This window comes from Carassius carassius, chromosome 16 (assembly GCF_963082965.1).
Source record: "Carassius carassius chromosome 16, fCarCar2.1, whole genome shotgun sequence".
Classification (NCBI taxonomy): Eukaryota; Metazoa; Chordata; class Actinopteri; order Cypriniformes; family Cyprinidae; genus Carassius; species Carassius carassius.
The window spans coordinates 5,550,809-5,574,042 of record NC_081770.1 but is presented as its reverse complement, the minus strand read 5'-3'; the positions used below and the strand labels follow the sequence as shown (position 1 = coordinate 5,574,042).

The 23,234-nt window shown below is 35.8% G+C and overlaps 1 protein-coding gene across 4 annotated transcripts in view; it reads left to right on the top strand.

The window, feature by feature from the left end:
- Positions 1-23,234, top strand: part of LOC132159516 (SLAM family member 5-like) — a 145,673-nt gene that overhangs the window by 62,204 nt on the left and 60,235 nt on the right. For 2 of the 4 annotated variants that reach the window (XM_059569060.1, XM_059569058.1), the window contains exon 3: positions 212-493. The exons of 1 other annotated variant lie outside the window; for it this stretch is intronic. In XM_059569060.1, the coding sequence (XP_059425043.1) occupies positions 212-493 (282 nt within the window). Of the gene's footprint in view, positions 1-211; positions 494-995; positions 1,113-23,234 lie in introns of all 4 variants that reach the window. One more of the 4 variants, XM_059569062.1, reaches the window with a different exon arrangement.

The following is a 23,234-nucleotide window of genomic DNA, read 5'->3' as shown; positions in this document are numbered from 1 at the left end:
AGATGGAGACAGGAACTAAATTGCACTTCTCCCAGTGAGATGTGGAAACAGATGTCTGTATGTTAACACACTGAGTGTGTTTTGTCTGTCTCAGGAGAAGTAAATCTTACAAGAGCGACAGACAAAATGTCCAAGATCAGGGTCAAACTGCATTAGGATGTTTTACTGTGACATTAACATAAATATATTTTTTATTCTCTCATGTTTTCAGCTCATCTACCTGTTCCTGTCATCAGCAGTAACTCTTCACAATGTTCTTCATCATATTGTTCATTGTTGTGTTCAGTGGTGAATGTGAGTCATGTGACCCTCTCCTGGTACAAAGGAAACAGTTTATTGTCCAGCATCAGTGTGTCTGATCTCAGCATCAGTCTCTCTCTACCTCTGGAGGTGGAATATCAGGATAAAAACAGCTACAGCTGTGTTCTCAACAATCACATCAGTAACCAGACTCAACATCTGGACATCACTCAACTCTGTCAACCATGTTCAGGTTGGCAGCTCTTTATATTTACTTACTTAGCTGATCTCTGTTGGTCATGCTCATATACCTGAACAGCAATCTCTTAGGAGCTGTTTACACATAACACGTCTTTGCACCTATAAATGTGAGATGCGGCACTTAATGTTTTTTTTTTAAAGCGCAGCGCAGAATCTCATCCGACATGTTGCTGTAAAGCAAGAAAGTTACAACACTAACTTGATAATTTACTCAAATACTCGCAACCCTTCCCAGACTTAGTTTTTTCTGATTGATCTACTGTTTTGGTATGACATGAATGAGTGGCACTGTGTGTAAAAGTTGAGATTATTTTTAGATGGACATGACAACAGCCACAAGCTCTACAACCTTACATCTCCGTATAGTGCATGCTTACATAGAAAAACAACGGAAAAGTAGCACATCTGAACTCTGAATGGAAAACGTGTTCTGTGTGAACGGCCTCTTACTGATTCAGTTTGGTTAATGATAGATATTTCTCTTTCCATTACAGCATCAGATTCATCCACATATTATATAGTGCTGGGTTGCTTTATTGCTCTGGTTGTGGTTGCAGTTTTCTGTGGCTATTACTATCACCAAAGGAAGTCTAAACAAGCAGTTAATCAAGGTGCGTGTTACCTATTTGCAGAAGAAAAATATGAGTTTTATTGTGCAAAACACAGTTTTGTTAAAATGGATTCATGTATTTCTACTTCATTCCTGTAATTGATTATTTTTATTTAGGCCAACCTGATGGAGAACACATTAGGCTGACTAATGGTGAGAGACTATTTAACTCATAGTTGTGGAGAAAGTAATGTGCTCCTCAAAGTCATAAAAAAACTCAAGAAAGGGAGTTCCAGATGTCAAAATACTTTATTGAACACAACAATAAAGCTGAGATGACGGCCACCGCATCTGAGTTTTCTTTCTGTCTGCACACTCGTTTTATACCCTTGTCCCTTACCGGTAGCTCACAGCTGCAATTCAGGGGTTATTTTAGTTCACTGATACAACTCAATTGAAGACTACTAGGACCTCCCAATGGGCCTTTATACCAACCCTCTTCATGACATCCAGTATTTGGGAATAACTGCATATTAATCAGTTTATTGATCCCTTATAAGTAAGATAATACCATATTGTGTAAATAACAAAGGATAACACAATTGTATTGTGTAATACCATAATATAATAGAATAAAACAATATTAACTCAAAAGTTAAAACATTAAAGGGCTTCATTGAGTTATGTTTTTATTGTTAAGGTGTAGTAAATGGGAACACTGGGGACACTGATCGACCAAACAGTGGTAAGATATTGTATTACTGAATATCTTTGCTTGTTTGTGTTCATATAACTCTGCATACAAGACATTATTATTGGTTGGGGTTTTTTGTTTGTTTGTATGTTTGTACTTTTTTCAGCAGATGCAGAAACACCTGATCAGGATAAACATTCACAAAACAGTAAGTTACTGTACAACTAATCAATTTTAAGGTTACCAACTGATTTAGTTCAGCTGATATGATTACAAAGATAGTGCAAAGACAGGCCACGACTTTGGGGAAGTCGTGGCCTGGTGGTTAGAGAATCGGACTCCCAATCGAAGGGTTGTGGGTTCGAGTCCCGGGCTGGCAGGAATTGTGGGTGGGGGGAGTGCATGTACAGTTCTCTCACCACCCTCAATACCACGACTGAGGTGCCCTTGAGCAAGGCACTGAACCCCCAACTGCTCCCCGGGCGCCGCAGCATAAAAAATGGCTGCCCACTGCTCCGGGTGTGTGTTCACAGTGTGTGTGTGTGTTCACTGCTCTGTGTGTGTGCACTTCGGATGGGTTAAATGCAGAGCACAAATTCTTTTTTGGGGAAGTCGTGGCCTGGTGGTTAGAGAATCGGACTCCCAATCGAAGGGTTGTGGGTTCGAGTCCCGGGCCGGCAGGAATTGTGGGTGGGGGGAGTGCATGTACAGTTCTCTCACTGCCCTCAATACCACGACTGAGGTGCCCTTGAGCAAGGCACCGAACCCCCAACTGCTCCCCGGGCGCCGCAGCATAAATGGCTGCCCACTGCTCCGGGTGTGTGTTCACAGTGTGTGTGTGTGTTCACTGCTCTGTGTGTGTGCACTTCGGATGGGTTAAATGCAGAGCACAAATTCTGAGTATGGGTCACCATACTTGGCCGAATGTCACTTCACTTCTTCACTTCTTCACTTCTTCTTCTTCTTAATTTTGATGTTTATAACTGACACCTAAGGAAAGACGCAGAAAATTAGAATATTGTGAAAAGGTTCAATATTGAAGACACCTGGTGCCACACTCTAATCAGCTAATTAACTCAAAACACCTGCAAAGCAAAGCCTTTAAATGGTCTCTCAGTCTAGTTCTGTAGGCTACATGATCATGGGGAAGACTGCTGACTTCCCAGTTGTCCAAAAGACGACCACTGACACCTTGCACAAGGAGGGCAAGACACAAAAGGTCATTGCAAAAGAGGCTGGCTGTTCACAGAGCTCTGTGTCCAAGCACATTAATAGTGAGGCGAAGAGAAGGGAAAGATGTGGCAGAAAAGAGTGTACAAGCAATAGGGATAACTGCAAACTAGAGATGATTGTGAAACAAAACCCATTCAAAAATGTGGGGGAGTCACAAAGAGTGGACTGCAGCTGGAGCCAGTGCTTCAAGAACCACTACGTACAGATGTATGCAAGACATGGGTTTCAGCTGTCGCTTTCCTTGTGTCAAGCCACTCTTGAACAACAGACAGCGTCAGAAGAGTCTTGCTTCAAAAAGGACTGGACTGCTGCTGAGTTGTCCAAAGTTATGTTCTCTGATGAAAGTAAATTTTGCATTTCCTTTGGATATCAGTGTCCCAGAGTCTGGAGGAAGAGATGAGAGGCACACAATCCATGTTGCTTGAGGTCCAGTGTAAGTTTCCACAGTCAGTGATGGTTTGGGGTGCCATGTCATCTACTGGTGTTGGTCCACTGTGTTTTCTGAGGTCAAAGGTCAACACAGCCGTATACAAGGAAGTTTTAGAGCACTTCATGCTTCCTGCTGCTGACCAACTTCATGAAGATGCAGATTTCATTTTCCAACAGGACTTGACACCTGCACACAGGGCCAAAGCTACCAGTACCTGGTTTAAGGACCGAGGTATCCCTGTTCTAAATTGGCCAGCAAACTCTCCTGACCTTAACCACATAGAAAATCTATGGGGTATTGTAAAGAGGAAGATGCGATATGCCAGACCCAAGAATGCAGTAGAGCTGAAGGCCACTATCAGAGCAACCTGGGCTCTCATAACACCTGAGCAGTTTCACAGACATTGCATTGCTGCAGTAATTCAGGCAAAAGGAGCCCCAACTAAGTATTGAGTGCTGTACATGCTCATACTTTTCTTGTTCATACTTTTCAGTTGGCCAAGATTTCTAAAAATCCTTTATTTGTATTTGTCTTAAGTAATATTCTAATTTTCTGAGATACTGAATTTGGGATTTTCCTTATTTGTCAGTTATAATCATCAAAATTAAAAGAAATAAACATTTGAAATATATCAGTCTGTGTGTAATGAATGAATATAATATACAAGTTTCACTTTTTGAATGGAATTAGTGAAATAAATCAACTTTTTGATGATATTCTATGACCATCACCTGTTTAACCGACAGCATCAACTGAATTGATCAAAGTTAGTCGCAATAACTGAAATCAGGAAAATAAGTAGAAAGAGATTTGTTGAAAAAGACTTGGTAAGTTTATCTCTGTCTTTTCTCCAGGTGATTTTATCGAGAAAGATGAAATTAAGTTGATGAAAACGATGAGTGGACAGTCTGTCACGCTACACAGCGATCTCACTGAAATACAGGACGATGAGCTGATCTGGTGGAAATTTGCTGATTCCAGTGGAAACAAAGAGGCTGTATTTTCAGTCATAGCTAAATGGGATAAAACAAACAACGAGGAATACCTATGCAATGAAGAAAGATTCAGAGACAGGTTGCATCTGGACCACAGTTCTGGATCTCTGACCATCACAAACATCACAAATGAACTCTGTGGACATTATAAACTACACATCACCAGTGACAAACTGAAGAACTCCACGACATTCAGTGTTGCTTTTTATGTAAGTACAGTGAGTTCATCAAATGTCTTTATAAGACCTGTACCTGTTAAACTGTTAATTATGCCAAGCATATGTAAGAAGATTAAATATAATTTTCAAAAATCAAGAGACGCTTTTTTTCTCTGTCATTTTATCAAGTATCCTTATTCACAGTGAATAGGTTCATGCAAATCCTCAATCAGAATTATAAATCACTGTAATGAGTTTATTTTTACATTGATGGGAACATCTAAACACTTTCTTTTGTTTTTGCCTTTTTACCTGCTTTTTTGTTTTCTTAAAGGACCAGAAGAGAAGACCCGAGATCCAGAGGATTGGCCTTGATAACAGAAGAGTATACAGTTTTTAAACTCTGGGATATTTCAGTTCAGTTTTCAAAACAATGGAACATACAGTGGTTTTTTTTTTTTGTTTGTTTTTTTTTTACAGCCATCTAAACTCCCAAATTAAATTCAAGCTGCCATTAAACAGCAACTTGTTACACTATGGTGACAAATAAGCAAATGACTATAGTATTTTAAAATAAACTGTTAAAATGAACTGTCGTCACACTAGAATGGAAGGAAAAAAAATAAAATTACATTTTGATTCTATTTTCTTTGCATCTTCTCTGTATGGTTTCTTTGAAGAACAACATAGCAATTTTTTTAGGTTTTTGATTATTTTGGAGCCCAAATAACCTGTTATCATTTTTTCTAACCCTGTTTGTAATTTCATGTTTTTACACTGCATTTCTGTTACAGTTTTAAAGTTAACTTTAATGTTTTGTATTTTTATGCATTTTAGCAAACACTTTTATCTAAAGTGACTTCAGTCTAACATTTTTTACCCAACATGTATTTCTTGGGAATCGAAACCACAACCTTTTGCGCTGCTAACCCAATGCTCTACCACTGAGCCACGGGAACAGTTTGTTCAATGTTAATGAACATAACAGTGATTTCTGAACGTTTTCTGCCCTCTAGTCGACAATCTAAGGGTTGCACTGTTTCACACAGTAAATGAGAGACTTATTTTTCTCCTAAATTTCAATTTAAGCCTCATTAACAACAAAATATGAACTTTATAATAATAAAAGCATGTCTTATTAAATAATTGTGCTATATCAAGTGCTATAATCTAGGACTAATTATCTCGGTACAACTCGGTACAGGTATCGTTCGTTCATTTGTTTTTGCTTTCACATATGGAAACGGAAAAACCAGAAAACAACTCCTTTTTTCGTTTTGTCGGTTTTTTTTTTTAGAAAAACGGAAAAGCGAAATTATGACTTGATTTTTCGTTTTCCCGTGCACAGACCGTAAGGGGATACCTGGATGGTCCGTGTATCTTTTGGTCATTTGATTTTCTATTTAAAAATAAATAAAGATAAATGAGAAACGGTTTGATTTTCGTTTTTTCGTTTTGTTTAAGAAACGGAAAACGAAAATTTAGCTGCATTTTTCGTATTTTTGTTTGTGGGTAAAAAATGATATTATGCTTTAATATTTGTTTGAATGTGTGGGCGGCGCTGAAACGCCCCTTTCATCCCTTCTGTACTGCACCGACAAGCGGCAACCGCAAACTCAGTTCATTTTCACCAGGAGAGAAGCGGCAGACAGCAGAGCATATTAATCCCGCGGATTCTTTGCTAGTGGTGCTTGCAAGATAAAATAATAATAATAATAATAATAATAATAATAATAATTAATTAATTAAATTAATAATAAGATAAAAAATAATATTATAATTTTCCAGCTGCTGCATGTTATTGACAAAGCAGACTTGACAACTTTATTATTTTAATTATTTTTATTTTTATTTATTTTATTCTAGGCCATTCATAAAAAAATAAAAAATAGGAAAAACCCAACCCCACATTTATAATAAAATTTATATTAAAATAAGTTGAATTTTCCCCCATAATTAGTCTACTTTAAATGTTTTAATTATAGGCTATAGGCTACTTAGAATTATGAACTGAATTCACGAATTCTGTTGATGACAGTATGAATATAGTGATGGTGTGACATCATTACAGATAATGAGTTCAGACGGGAAACACTGCACCTCTTGTTGGTTTCATTTGAATTACATAGGCCTAAATATAAAATTATTATTATTTTTTTTTTTCTATTTAAGTGGATTATTTTAAAAGTAGACATGTCCAGCTAGACATGGTTCGTCTGATGCATGAGCCTGGTTCATTTCTGACGTTTCAGAAAGAAGTTAATGTAGACCGAGAAGGTTTTCGTGTTATTTAGGGTGTTTTATGATCCAAACTGACGGAGCTGAAGCTCTTTCCCCTGTTTTCGGGATGGTAGGTGTGGATCGGGATCCGTTGACCAATCACGTTTCTCAATCGGCAAAGCAATCTGTGGTACACGCCTCAATCAGGGTATCTTCCGTCCGTTCCAATTCCGTTTTCAATTAAAAAACAGAAAACGAAAAGACTCAAGAGGATTCAAGTGAGAGAACATGAATTCAATAACGAGAAATTGAATAATGGCTCGTTTATTCGTTATTCCATTAAGTCTAACAAACAGAAAACGAGTTTTTGGCTCGATTTCTCATTTTGTCGTTTGGGGTTTAAAAAACGGTTTATGGCTTCAATATTTCATTAGCACTTGTGGGCGGCGCTGAAACGCTCCTTTCATCTGATTGGTCGAATCGCTCCGCCTTTAACTCGGTCTTTCATTCTTTCAGAATAAGAGTCTTATAAGAGTAATGTCTGAAACCATCGCTCACTGTTAATTAACATAATATTTGAATCAGATATTGCTGCGCACATAATTCGTGCTGCTGTGACTTGCAAGTCACCCCTTTAAATTATTTGCAGTTTATAGTATTGTATGAATATTCTCCCACTGTAAATACAGTGCAAATAGTTCTGTCTCCTTGGATAAAAGTGAAGTGGAAATAAAAATCAATAATAGACTGAACAGTTCTATGATAATATGTCTGTAACATTTACCACTCTCATCTTTTAACTCAAAAGGCACTAGGTAGGTGTGTGTGACATTAATAATTAATTGGGAAAATTAATGTAGTTAAATTTATTAAATCAATTAGTAATATTAGTTTTATTACATACTAAATTGAATTATGGTTTTTTTTCAGTCTTCTTTGTTGGCCTTGAGAAAGCCAACATATATTTGAACATTATTATCATTTATTATGAGAGTAATTGACAACGACTGAAATTTTAATGTTTCACCAAATTCAGCTGAGATCTTCAGACTCGTCTGACTCGTTGCTGTAGCTGGTCAGACTTTTTCCTTCTCAAAAAATCCTAGTGACTTTCATTATCTGGGCAATGAAGGTCTTACACTTAATGTCCACTAGAGGGGGAGACAGGATTTCTATTTATGTAAGTTTATATAATATGTATAAATAATATGTTGCATTATTTGTCTACCAGATAATACCTGAATGGCAAAATGAATGCAGTGTCTTAAAATCCTGTCAAAGCTAAGGATATTCAGTGAAAACAATTGGCGTTGTTCATTGGTCGGGCATCGACCAATAAAATGTCTTCATTCGCACCAAAGCCCCGCCCCCAGCTCTGCTCTCTCACATCTGCATATACAAGTGCACAAGTGAGTTTTGCAACAGAATACCGCAAAAAGAGTAGCAAAAGTCAGAGCGCTAGGATTTGAACTTGTACTTCCAGATCTGAGAGGTTGTAAGTGCAGACTTGACGTTGTGCAGCGAAACTGAAGTAAAGTGCAAAAGTAAATATGTCGTAAACGTGTCTATGTCATTTTCTTTGAGTGGATGTCATTTTACACATTTGTAACTATTAATCTACAACTTCCAATTCAAAACACGGGTGTTTTGATCATTGTCTGTGTGTGCAAATTGAAAGATTCAGCTTTTCACATCAGAGCTGTGAGTGTAAATTTTAACTTACAAATACAAATATTAATATGACAAGTTCTCACATTCAGATCTTCAACCTCTCGAGTTTTGCTACTGATTTACCTCCATATTGCTGAGTTAGAATTAGTTGGCATGGATTGCTCATAAATCGATTTTCCACTTCACGCAAAGGTGCAATACAGCGTTAAGAAAGATAACACGTTCTATGCAAATGAAATATTCCTCAAATTATTTCAGTAACATTTATTTTAACATAGTTTAAGTTATCAGTAGAATATAGACTATAAATTAAATTATCAAATGGTCAGTAATATGTTCACACGATATGTTGTGACGGTTAGACATAAACCGTCAGACATAAAATCAAGAAAATAAAATAATCTTCATGAAATAATGGAATAACTGATGATTGAGCATGTGGTAAAATCAACTGCAAATCAAAGACATTAAATCTCTGAAGATCTCAGCAGAGGAGGATCAATTTACATCATTTACATCAACATCATTTGAAGTCACCATTGTGGTGGACAGTGTTTGGTTTAGTTGGGATCTTGGTCCTCATACTTTTTGTGTTAGCTTGTCTCTGGCTGTTATAACTGTGTGTTATAAAACACTCTTATTGTGGCAGAGAGCATTAAGATCAAGCGTTATCATCTTGCTTTTAATGGTAATTAAACTATAGCACAATAAGTTATTAATGTTTTGTTGCATCTGTGTATTTATTTTCATGGACAGACACCTTGTAGAAAAAAAGGATGTACTTATTTTTAAAAAACACATCATGTAGTCACACACAGACATCAAGATTGTGGATATGCATCACATCAATGGTGACAATTAAAACAAAAAAGTCTGGAAAATAAGGATGAGTTTGTGCTATGAAGCCATTTTGATTGTCACCATTGTTGTGATGCATGTGCTAAATCTAGATGTCTATGTGTGAGTACATGATGCTCCTGTACAAAATATTTCAAATGCATGCATTTAGTCCAACTTCAAAATAAGTAATTTGCTCTTGGTGTCTGTACTGCAGGGTCAAACAAACATAACAACACTTATTTCATGATCTCAGATACTTGTAATATGACGACTTTATCATCACCAACAAAGAGCTGATAAGACCTTAGCTCTCTTAAATTTGTCATTCTTTGCTACAACAACAGTGTTTCACAAACACACAGTTATAACAGCCAGAGACAAGTTAACACAAGAAGTAACTGGACCAAGATCCCAACTAAACCAAACACTGTCCACCACAATGGTGACTTCAAATGAATCAAATATCAACATTTAAACCTCTGTTAATTCTCAATAAGAGCTTATCTAGATGTCTGACAGAAATAAAGTCAATCTAATGAGTGAAGCTGTTTGTGGAGATGTTTGATCCTCCTCTGCTGAGATCTTCAGAGATTTAATGTCTTTGATTTGCAGTTGATTTTACCACATGCTCAATCGTCAGTTATTCCATTATTTCATGAAGATTATTTTATTTTCTTGATTTTAGGACAAACACAGTGTCTGGAAATTACATTGAAATAACATCTAAATCTAATGCATCCTGAGAGTGTTGATTTGGACCCGAAACAGTATAAATTATGCCTAAATGAACCTTAAATGATGTTGAAAATATTTCCACTGACCACTTTTGAACTAGTTTTTAACCTTGTAAGGAGGTTCTGTGAACGTCTAAATCAGACGTACAGGAGACGTCAAAAAAGACGTCATAAAAACTTTCATTCTGGCTCCTCAGTGGACGTCTTTTCAACGTCTGCAAAGACATAAAAAGACGTCCACAAGACGTCAACTGGACATAGTGGCCACACAGGGGGAGTCGTGGCCTAATGGTTAGAGAGTCGGACTCCCAATCGAAAGGTTGTGAGTTTGAGTCCCGGGCCGGCAGGAATTGTGGGTGGGGGGAGTGCATGTACAGTTCTCTCTCCACCTTCAATACCACGACTTAGGTGCCCTTGAGCAAGGCATCGAACCCCCAACTGCTCCCCGGGCGCCGCAGCATAAATGGCTGCCCACTGCTCCGGGTGTGTGCTCACAGTGTGTGTGTGTGTGTGTGTTCACTGCTCTGTGTGTGTGCATTTCGGATGGGTTAAATGCAGAGCACAAATTCTGAGTATGAGTCACCATACTTGGCTGAATGTCACTTCACATAACTTTGCCCAGTGGGGCAGGTAAGATATCACACCCCTATGGTCCACTATAACCTGCACGTTTATGGCCGCGTCTCCCTTTCCCGATGAGTAGCCTACGCCTGATCAATCACTGATGGATTGGCGATACGGATGAGTGTGCCATCCACCAGGATGTAATTCCCGGCATGTCGCAGAAGGGCGTTGGTGACAGTGTGGACGCACCTCCACACCGTGGTCTTGATTAGGCCGTAGCTCTCTCCCACGACCTGGGCTTAAAGCAACATTGCGCCTGCCATAATGACCTGTCTTGTCATTTTCTCTTGTTTAATTACTGTTCTGGAGCGAGTGAGCTGGCTGGGAAAGACTTTATACAAAGTTAATAGACAATTTTTTGCTGAAATTCATTTTGCTGTTGTTGTAAACAGACATGGTCTATTTGCTAAGTGTCCTGGGACAGGTGAGGGGGTGAGCTTTTCAGGGAGCACATCAAACTCCAGAGAGAGAGAGAAGAGCACAAGTTTTCTCTTCTTGAGAGAATGCATAACAAATACATTCTTCATTAGCAAAAAGATTACAGTAGGAAAAAATGGGTATATTACAGTTTTCCAAAATCTTTTTTTTTAAACGTCACATTGTCATTGAAATAACCTAATTTCTGTAGTTTATTTTTGTAATGCAAGTTAAAAATGAAATTGAAGTTGTAAACATTATTCATTTTTAGTGTGTAATTTATTTCTGTACATTTTGTATTTTTGTTTTGTATATGCACATGTGTAAATAAAAAAAGTACTTATGTACATTATATTTTTTTAATGCCGCTTATAATTTTTTTGGAGCATACATACACATATTTAGGAGCATACATACACATATTATGCACTGATATTGCTAAAAACGATGAATGTAAGAAAATGAGTCAAATGAACATTACCAATCCTCTTAACATACATTTCACTGTATGAAGAAATGGATCAGCTCCTTTCAGCTTTCAGCGTAAACACATTATCATCAGAGGGTGAGTCATGAAACTTTTTGACATTTGCAGAATAGTCTTTTTAAAACCCACTTGTCTAGGAGGGATCTGCTGATAGTTCAGATAGGTGGGTGGTAGGCCTACTTAAAGTAACCGAAGTTAAGTTAGTCGGGACTTTCTCACGTCAGTCTGTATGCTACAGTGTAGAGTTATTAATAATGTATTACTCGTGGGATTTCGAAGGGTTTTTAGACATGGGACATTGAATTCATGTTTTCTGGTTTCTGGTTTCAGGTTTCTGACTTGTGACGTCTAAGTGCGCGCGTATATAAATCGCTCGTGATTCATAGTGAATTTCTTTTGAATCTGGCAGTAGCCCCGACATCGGCTAATATGTGCCGATGGTAAGATATTATAGTTGTTACATGCAATATATCACGGTCTTTCATTAAGTGTATGTGTATCATTAGTGTAGGGCTTACTCGTGAGTTTTGGAAGGATGTTTCTGTACAAGCGATGGCCAGTAAATGTGAGTAGTTTAATTGTGTATTCTATTCAAAGGCAGAATGTTAATTTAGCAACTTTTAACATTAAACTGACCTGCCTTTAGAAACTTCTGTTGAAAATTAGTTTACAACATGTGAGCAACATTTAAAAATAGGTAAGCTTAATTTTTGCTGTATGCTTGCTGACTGGATAGTATTAGTTTTTGTTATTATTTTTCATATTTAATTTAACTTAATTTTAATATTTTTTTCTTTATGGTTTACAGGTGCTGTATCATTTCTGTGTTCGTACTGTTAATAGGTTCAGGTAAGAACACACTCACAGACATATTTCACCCAAAATTTAAGATTTATGTAATTTTATTACATAACAAATTCCCATTTATATTTTTTTCATAATTTTAACACAAATCTACCAAATAAACTTTATACGATTTATATATAATTTATATTTTTTTTAATGCCGCTTATAATTTTTTTCACAAAACATTCTTTTATGTTTATTTTTTTGGGTTCATACAAAAAAATCTGGGTTCATACAAAGGACACAAAAAACCAGTGTAACTTCCCTGGCCTCGGTCTTGGCTAAGCCTGAGGCACATCACCGTCTGCTCCATTATGACGTAAAACATAAAAACAAAAATGAGCAATTCTGGCTCCCCCTATCGTGTCTGGATTGTCCTCTCGTCAGTGCTCCTCTCGTAACAGTGCTATGCGAGAAAGCGCTTATGGGGAACCTCTGGTGGCGGAATTAGGAAATCCCGCGAAGGCGGAGTATTCTCACGCACGATCGGAGGGACCTTCGTTTTCTTCGGAGACCTGGTAATTTCGAAATTAGTCAGCCTTCTGTCTTACTCATACTTACTCATATACTAACGGTAAAACGATCTTTTATAGTTAGCGTACTTTAATCTATGAGTGTGTCTCTGGCTATGAGTAAGGTTGCGTTTTTTTTACTTTGAGACGTTTAACATTCACCCGTGCTTCATTTTGCTCTGTTAAACTTGACATTAGCACAGGCTACAACATGTTAATACTTTCTCAATTAATAGCCTACTCCACGCTTTGGGCAATAATATATTAATGGACTCTCTGTATTAATCAAAAAAATGTAAAAATAAGTTAGTCAAATGTCGTAATAAATGTTTTTGTAAGCTTTAAATCATATTACAACGTTTTCATTTCTTGAAACACTTCATGTCCCAACAAAAATGTTATTATCCTAAATTAGTTTCCTGGGTATGTCATGTGTTTAGAGACTGAAATTACGAACAAGAAACTATTAGAGCTGTAGGAAGTCGCAAGGTTAGTTGGACGATATTTTGGTTTTCATATAAAGTTGTGAATTAAATTGGAATATTGCATAAAATATTTATAAATAAATTTCCATCCCACTTGTTTTTCCTTTGTCACTTCAGGAAAACTGGCGCTGATTACACGGTAACTTTTAATGCGATATCCCAAATGTGCATAAATCACGTGGATGTAAACAGAATTCGATCTCCATCTGAGAAACTGTGTCTGTTTGTTCCCCAGGTGTGCTTCTCAAGGAGGATAAAATCACATCAGTGCCAGTGATCGAGGGTCAATCTGTATCGCTCCACACAGAGATTCACATGATATGGTGGAAGTCTGCAGATTCTAAAGAACGAGGTTGTGCTAAATTTGTTTCAATAGCTACACGGAATAAAACAAACAATGAGGTAAAGCTATATGATGAAACAATACAACAATTCAAAGACAGTTTGAAACTGAACCTCGATACCGAATCTCATCACAAACATCACACCTGAACATTCTGGAGAAGAGAGTGGACCCGAAGCCTTCTCCAGAGAGAGGAGTCAAACCTCTACAACAGATGACCATATAAGACTGGATTTTTTTTATCATTATCACTTTTCAATTCCACTGACAAAACCACGAAACATTTTCCACGTTTAACATCCCTTGTGATAAATAAAATAAACACTCCGATCTTCAGCATGAACTGACATAAAACAACATATGTCGCACTACACTTCTGTTTGTCCAAAAATAGGAGCATACATACACATTTTATGCACTGATATTGTTAAAAACGATGAATGTAAGAAAATGAGTCAAATGAACATTACCAATCCTCTTAACATACATTTCACTGTATGAAGAAATGGATCAGCTCCTTTCAGCTTTCAGCGTAAACACATTATCATCAGAGGGTGAGTCATGAAACTTTTTGACATTTGCAGAATAGTCTTTTTAAAACCCACTTGTCTAGGAGGGATCTGCTGATAGTTCAGATAGGTGGGTGGTAGGCCTACTTAAAGTAACCGAAGTTAAGTTAGTCGGGACTTTCTCACGTCAGTCTGTATGCTACAGTGTAGAGTTATTAATAATGTATTACTCGTGGGATTTCGAAGGGTTTTTAGACATGGGACATTGAATTCATGTTTTCTGGTTTCTGGTTTCTGGTTTCAGGTTTCTGACTTGTGACGTCTAAGTGCGCGCGTATATAAATCGCTCGTGATTCATAGTGAATTTCTTTTGAATCTGGCAGTAGCCCCGACATCGGCTAATATGTGCCGATGGTAAGATATTATAGTTGTTACATGCAATATATCACGGTCTTTCATTAAGTGTATGTGTATCATTAGTGTAGGGCTTACTCGTGAGTTTTGGAAGGATGTTTCTGTACAAGCGATGGCCAGTAAATGTGAGTAGTTTAATTGTGTATTCTATTCAAAGGCAGAATGTTAATTTAGCAACTTTTAACATTAAACTGACCTGCCTTTAGAAACTTCTGTTGAAAATTAGTTTACAACATGTGAGCAACATTTAAAAATAGGTAAGCTTAATTTTTGCTGTATGCTTGCTGACTGGATAGTATTAGTTTTTGTTATTATTTTTCATATTTAATTTAACTTAATTTTAATATTTTTTTCTTTATGGTTTACAGGTGCTGTATCATTTCTGTGTTCGTACTGTTAATAGGTTCAGGTAAGAACACACTCACAGACATATTTCACCCAAAATTTAAGATTTATGTAATTTTATTACATAACAAATTCCCATTTATATTTTTTTCATAATTTTAACACAAATCTACCAAATAAACTTTATACGATTTATATATAATTTATATTTTTTTTAATGCCGCTTATAATTTTTTTCACAAAACATTCTTTTATGTTTATTTTTTTGGGTTCATACAAAAAAATCTGGGTTCATACAAAGGACACAAAAAACCAGTGTAACTTCCCTGGCCTCGGTCTTGGCTAAGCCTGAGGCACATCACCGTCTGCTCCATTATGACGTAAAACATAAAAACAAAAATGAGCAATTCTGGCTCCCCCTATCGTGTCTGGATTGTCCTCTCGTCAGTGCTCCTCTCGTAACAGTGCTATGCGAGAAAGCGCTTATGGGGAACCTCTGGTGGCGGAATTAGGAAATCCCGCGAAGGCGGAGTATTCTCACGCACGATCGGAGGGACCTTCGTTTTCTTCGGAGACCTGGTAATTTCGAAATTAGTCAGCCTTCTGTCTTACTCATACTTACTCATATACTAACGGTAAAACGATCTTTTATAGTTAGCGTACTTTAATCTATGAGTGTGTCTCTGGCTATGAGTAAGGTTGCGTTTTTTTTACTTTGAGACGTTTAACATTCACCCGTGCTTCATTTTGCTCTGTTAAACTTGACATTAGCACAGGCTACAACATGTTAATACTTTCTCAATTAATAGCCTACTCCACGCTTTGGGCAATAATATATTAATGGACTCTCTGTATTAATCAAAAAAATGTAAAAATAAGTTAGTCAAATGTCGTAATAAATGTTTTTGTAAGCTTTAAATCATATTACAACGTTTTCATTTCTTGAAACACTTCATGTCCCAACAAAAATGTTATTATCCTAAATTAGTTTCCTGGGTATGTCATGTGTTTAGAGACTGAAATTACGAACAAGAAACTATTAGAGCTGTAGGAAGTCGCAAGGTTAGTTGGACGATATTTTGGTTTTCATATAAAGTTGTGAATTAAATTGGAATATTGCATAAAATATTTATAAATAAATTTCCATCCCACTTGTTTTTCCTTTGTCACTTCAGGAAAACTGGCGCTGATTACACGGTAACTTTTAATGCGATATCCCAAATGTGCATAAATCACGTGGATGTAAACAGAATTCGATCTCCATCTGAGAAACTGTGTCTGTTTGTTCCCCAGGTGTGCTTCTCAAGGAGGATAAAATCACATCAGTGCCAGTGATCGAGGGTCAATCTGTATCGCTCCACACAGAGATTCACATGATATGGTGGAAGTCTGCAGATTCTAAAGAACGAGGTTGTGCTAAATTTGTTTCAATAGCTACACGGAATAAAACAAACAATGAGGTAAAGCTATATGATGAAACAATACAACAATTCAAAGACAGTTTGAAACTGAACCTCGATACCGAATCTCATCACAAACATCACACCTGAACATTCTGGAGAAGAGAGTGGACCCGAAGCCTTCTCCAGAGAGAGGAGTCAAACCTCTACAACAGATGACCATATAAGACTGGATTTTTTTTATCATTATCACTTTTCAATTCCACTGACAAAACCACGAAACATTTTCCACGTTTAACATCCCTTGTGATAAATAAAATAAACACTCCGATCTTCAGCATGAACTGACATAAAACAACATATGTCGCACTACACTTCTGTTTGTCCAAAAATAGGAGCATACATACACATTTTATGCACTGATATTGCTAAAAACGATGAATGTAAGAAAATGAGTCAAATGAACATTACCAATCCTCTTAACATTTCACTGTATGAAGAAATGGATCAGCTCCTTTCAGCTTTCAGCGTAAACACATTATCATCAGAGGGTGAGTCATGAAACTTTTTGACATTTGCAGAATAGTCTTTTTAAAACCCACTTGTCTAGGAGGGATCTGCTGATAGTTCAGATAGGTGGGTGGTAGGCCTACTTAAAGTAACCGAAGTTAAGTTAGTCGGGACTTTCTCACGTCAGTCTGTATGCTACAGTGTAGAGTTATTAATAATGTATTACTCGTGGGATTTCGAAGGGTTTTTAGACATGGGACATTGAATTCATGTTTTCTGGTTTCTGGTTTCTGGTTTCAGGTTTCTGACTTGTGACGTCTAAGTGCGCGCGTATATAAATCGCTCGTGATTCATAGTGAATTTCTTTTGAATCTGGCAGTAGCCCCGACATCGGCTAATATGTGCCGATGGTAAGATATTATAGTTGTTACATGCAATATATCACGGTCTTTCATTAAGTGTATGTGTATCATTAGTGTAGGGCTTACTCGTGAGTTTTGGAAGGATGTTTCTGTACAAGCGATGGCCAGTAAATGTGAGTAGTTTAATTGTGTATTCTATTCAAAGGCAGAATGTTAATTTAGCAACTTTTAACATTAAACTGACCTGCCTTTAGAAACTTCTGTTGAAAATTAGTTTACAACATGTGAGCAACATTTAAAAATAGGTAAGCTTAATTTTTGCTGTATGCTTGCTGACTGGATAGTATTAGTTTTTGTTATTATTTTTCATATTTAATTTAACTTAATTTTAATATTTTTTTCTTTATGGTTTACAGGTGCTGTATCATTTCTGTGTTCGTACTGTTAATAGGTTCAGGTAAGAACACACTCACAGACATATTTCACCCAAAATTTAAGATTTATGTAATTTTATTACATAACAAATTCCCATTTATATTTTTTTCATAATTTTAACACAAATCTACCAAATAAACTTTATACGATTTATTTTCATTAGGATAATAAAACCTATTTATTTTAAATGCATAATCCTCAGGGTTTATGTAATTAGTTTATGTAAAGTGTAATTATTCTTAATTAATAATAAAAAGTTTATTTATTTAAAATACATAAAGTTTATTGTATAAATTGCATAATAATTAAGAGAACTAAATCAGGATAATTAATAAAGTTAAATAACATTTATTTGAATCATCTTTAATGTATGCTTATATACTAAACCAAATTAAACAATGCATCACATTTATGCAATTGTTTCCCCATCTTATAATAAAAAATAGAATTAGACAAACACAAAAACAACTCTATTAGGTTATTTGTGAACTTACCCACTGTGCAAAGTTACGTCCAGTGGACGTCTTTTTATGTCTTTGCAGACGTTGAAAAGACGTCCACTGAGGAGCCAGAATGAAAGTTTTTATGACGTCTTTTTTTGACGTCTTCTGTACGTCTGATTTAGACGTTCACAGAACCTCCTTACAAGGTTCAAAACTAGTTCAAAAGTGGTCAGTGGAAATATTTCAACATCATTTAAGGTTCATTTAGACATCATTTATACTGTTTCTGGACCAAATCAACACTCTCAGGATGCATTAGATTTAGACTTGTGTTATTTCAATGTAATTCCCAGACACTGTGTTTGTCCTAAAATCAAGAAAATAAAATAATCTTCATGAAATAATGGAATAACTGATGATTGAGCATGTGGTAAAATCAACTGCAAATCAAAGACATTAAATCTCTGAAGATCTCAGCAGAGGAGGATCAAACATCTCCACAAACAGCTTCACTCATTAGATTGACTTTATTTCTGTCAGACATCTAGAGAAGCTCTTATTGAGAATTAACAGAGGTTTAAATGTTGATATTTGATTCATTTGAAGTCACCATTGTGGTGGACAGTGTTTGGTTTAGTTGGGATCTTGGTCCAGTTACTTCTTGTGTTAGCTTGTCTCTGGCTGTTATAACTGTGTGTTTGTGAAACACTGTTGTTGTAGCAAAGAATGACAAATTTAAGAGAGCTCAGGTGTTATCAGCTCTTTGTTGGTGATGATAAAGTCATCACATTACAAGTATCTGAGATCATGAAATAAGTGTTGTTATGTTTGTATATATCTCCTAAACCTTTTGACTCTACAGCACAGGCACCAAGGGCAAAATACTTATTGTGAAGTTGGACAAAATGCATGCGTTTGAAATATATTTGAGCGAAACATCATGTACTCACACACAGACATCAAGATTTAGCATATGCATCACAACAATGGTGACTTCAAATGAATCAAATATCAACATTTAAACCTCTGTTAATTCTCAATAAGAGCTTCTCTAGATAAACTCATCCTTATTTTCCAGCCTTTTTAGTTTTGATTGTCACCATTGTTGTGATGCATATCCACAATCTTGATGTCTGTGTGTGACTACATGATGCTTTTGCTCAAAATATTTCAAACACATGTATTTTGTCCAACTTCGCAATAAGTATTTTGCTCTTGGTGCCTGTACTGTAGTCATAAAGTTTAGGAGATATATACAAACAAAACGAAACTTATTTCATGACCTCAGATACTTGTAATGTGATGACTTTATCATCACCAACAAAGAGCTGATAACACCTGAGCTCTCTTAAATTTGTCTTTCTTTGCTCCAACAACAGTGTTTCACAAACACTCAGTTATAACAGCCAGAGACAAGTTAACACAAGAAGTATGAGGACCAAGATCCCAACTAAACCAAACACTGTCCACCACAATGGTGACTTCAACTGAATCAAATATCAACATTTAAACCTCTGTTAATTCTCAATAAGAGCTTCTCTAGATGTCTGACAGAAATAAAGTCAATCTAATGAGTGAAGCTGTTTGTGGAGATGTTTGATCCTCCTCTGCTGAGATCTTCAGAGATTTAATGTCTTTGATTTGCAGTTGATTTTACCACATGCTCAATCATCAGTTATTCCATTATTTCATGAAGATTATTTTATTTTCTTGATTTTAGGACAAACACAGTGTCTGGAAATTACATTGAAATAACACAAGTCTAAATCTAATGCATCCTGAGAGTGTTGATTTGGTCCAGAAACAGTATAAATGATGTCTAAATGAACCTTAAATGATGTTGAAAATATGTCCACTGACCACTTTTGAACTAGTTTTTAACCTTGTAAGGAGGTTCTGTGAACGTCTAAATCAGACGTACAGAAGACGTCAAAAAAAGACAAAAACTTTCATTCTGGCTCCTCAGTGGACGTCTTTTCAACGTCTGCAAAGACATAAAAAGACGTCCACTGGACGTAACTTTGCACAGTGGGTAAGTTCACAAATAACCTAATAGAGTTGTTTTTGTGTTTGTCTAATTCTATTTTTTTTATAAGATGGGGAAACAATTGCATAAATGTGATGCATTGTTTAATTTGGTTTAGTATATAAGCATACATTAAAGATGATTCAAATAAATGTTATTTAACTTTTTTAATTATCCTGATTTAGTTCTCTTAATTATTATGCAATTTATACAATAAACTTTATGTATTTTAAATAAATAAACTTTTTATTATTAATTAAGAATAATTACACTTTACATAAACTAATTACATAAACCCTGAGGATTATGCATTTAAAATAAATAGGTTTTATTATCCTAATGAAAATAAATCGTATAAAGTTTATTTGGTAGATTTGTGTTAAAATTATGAAAAAAATATAAATGGGAATTTGTTATGTAATAAAATTACATAAATCTTACATTTTGGGTGAAATATTTCTGTGAGTGCAGAGGAAATAAAGTAAAAAGGTTCGAGACCAATATATTTATTTATTTTACATTGTAATTTATTATTTATTAAATTTTTAACTGCAAACCTTTAGCAAAACAGTTTGTTCAAATTTATATATATTAAAAAAATGAAATCGACCGTCTTCAATGACTGTATGATTCTGTTCAAAGAGTCACATAATCAACAGCACTCTATTTCTTGAAAAAAAAAACCTTTGGGTCTCAAACCTTTGGACCCCAAACGTTATTAGTCAATGATTAAAGTTAATTCTAAACAAAGTCATGTTTTCTAGTCTCTCTCCATCAGGTAGTTGAAGTCACTGAAGGAGGCGCTGTCTTCTTGAATTGCAGTCAAAATAGTATTGTGCTTGAAGATAAACCGCTGACGGTCCACTGGAGACACGACGACATCAGGAATGTATTCGACATTATCAATGGAAACGCTTCTGTACAGGAACAGGATCCAGCGTACAAGAACAGAGCAGAAGTTTTACTGGAGGAGCTCAAGAAGGGGAAGGTCTTTCTCAAACTCACTGATCTTCAGCTCTCTGATGGAGGAACGTATCTCTGCTTTGTCCCAGATTTGGGACTTGAGCACGGCACACAGCTGGTGGTCAAAGGTGTGTTATAATAACTCTACTTTTGGTCATCAATTTTAGTTTCTGCGTACTACAGTTATTTTGGTCAAAGCATAACTACTTTTATAAGTGTATGTTTGTTATTATTCCTAATGTTTGTGGGTTTGCCTTAACAGAAACTGAAATAACAAGCCACGGTGCAGAGGGAAGACTGGGAAAGACTCTGTACCTCCTGATACAATCATCTGGATTCATTGTGCTGTATTTGATTTAATAGTGAAGCAGTGAGTGATCCAAATGATTCTGTTAAACATGGCTCAATTCAGACTAGATCTTTACTGATATACACTACTATGGTTGCTTACTATTAAAAACTGTGACTTGTTTACTTGTGTATTCTGTGTAATGCACTGCTGTGTTTCACTGCGACTGAGAAGTGTTTTGAAGTGAGCTCAGATGAAGATGAATAAAGCCTCCTAACATTTACTTAAGTTTTTTTTTGCATTGTTTAAATCTATAGCGTAACGAATGAAGTAATTTATGTTTATTTTCAGGTTCTGAAATATCGTAAATAAATAATGAGTAGCGATGGAAAATTAACCTTAAGAGTTATTTTAAGATGCACATCCACTTCTTTCAGCTAAACAAAGGGAAAATTTGGTCTGTCAGTGAAAATGTAATATACGTATAGGCTAATCATAGCACAAGAATAAACTAGTCATCAAACAGACAGCGAATGAATGCCTACATATGCACATATCATAGACAACAAAATGGCCAGCCATCCAAACTAATTAAATCTAATTAAATTTTCTATTTTTAAGAAAAAAAATGATTTTTAACAACTTAAGACAAATAAAAGATATTTAAAAGAAAAATGTTTAATACAAATCAAGATCATGTTATCACACTTAACATTAAAACATAATGGATAAACTTAATTTGTTTTAACCTTTTTGTTGGTTTAGGCCATTAATATTTGGTATGCATTGTCATAATCCTAATAGAACAATATTCTTTGAATGCCGTTGTGATGTTATTTTGTACATTTTTAAAAACAATTTTTGTAACCTTGAAATAAAATTGTAATCACAACAAGATAACAGGACAGTTTAAAGTTTATTAGAATATTAAAAATAAACATTTAAGTAATGTAATTTTTTTTTAAATGTCGTGAAAGGGGAGCACAGGAAAAAAAGTTTGGGAACCGCTGCATAACATAACGGTTATGGAAATTAGAACGACAGTACATTGAAGTTACAAACGATCCACATCATTAAAGAGAATAAGCTCCGAAATATATAAAATAAATAAAAACGAGGATCAATCTGAAACTTTTCAAGTGCGACAATAAATAATCTACACATGATCCACAACATAATTAAGTTGCAAAGAGCATAGGCTCAAAAATAAAATAAAATGAAAGAGGTTGCATCTAGAACTTTTCGAGTGCAGCGCAAAAGTCGCTCAGCCTGCAGCGAGAGAGAGATTTCCTCAAGATTTTTTATTTGCTCATTTTCTTTCTCTATTCTCTTCGTCTCTGTTGCCTCCAAATACTCACTCTCTCTTGGCCCCTCTCCTCCTATGGAATCAGATTTGTGCCAAATAAAACGAATGCAACTTTTGCGAAAACGAACAAAAATATACATTGATAAATGAGAAAAACATTCTGAAAATAAAAACGATAAACTAAATAGCAAAAAATTAACAGCGTCTTCAAATAAACTGCATTCTTTGTTGATTTCACCTTCAGCTTCACATTTGCTGAAGGCAGTTTTGAATGCGCTGCCAGTGTTTTCGTTTTCGCTTTCCAAGTTTTTGTTTTCGCTTCGCAGATTTACGTTCGCCATTCTGACACAAACCTCTCGTGAGGGCGGGCTTAACAGCAGCTCGCTCTGATTGGCTCGTGAGATTTTGATCGGCGGCTCATTGAACCGGAAGTAGTGTTTTAGTGGTGCGGGCGCATGTTGTATATAAATGTTTACTGTTCATGTTTTTTTA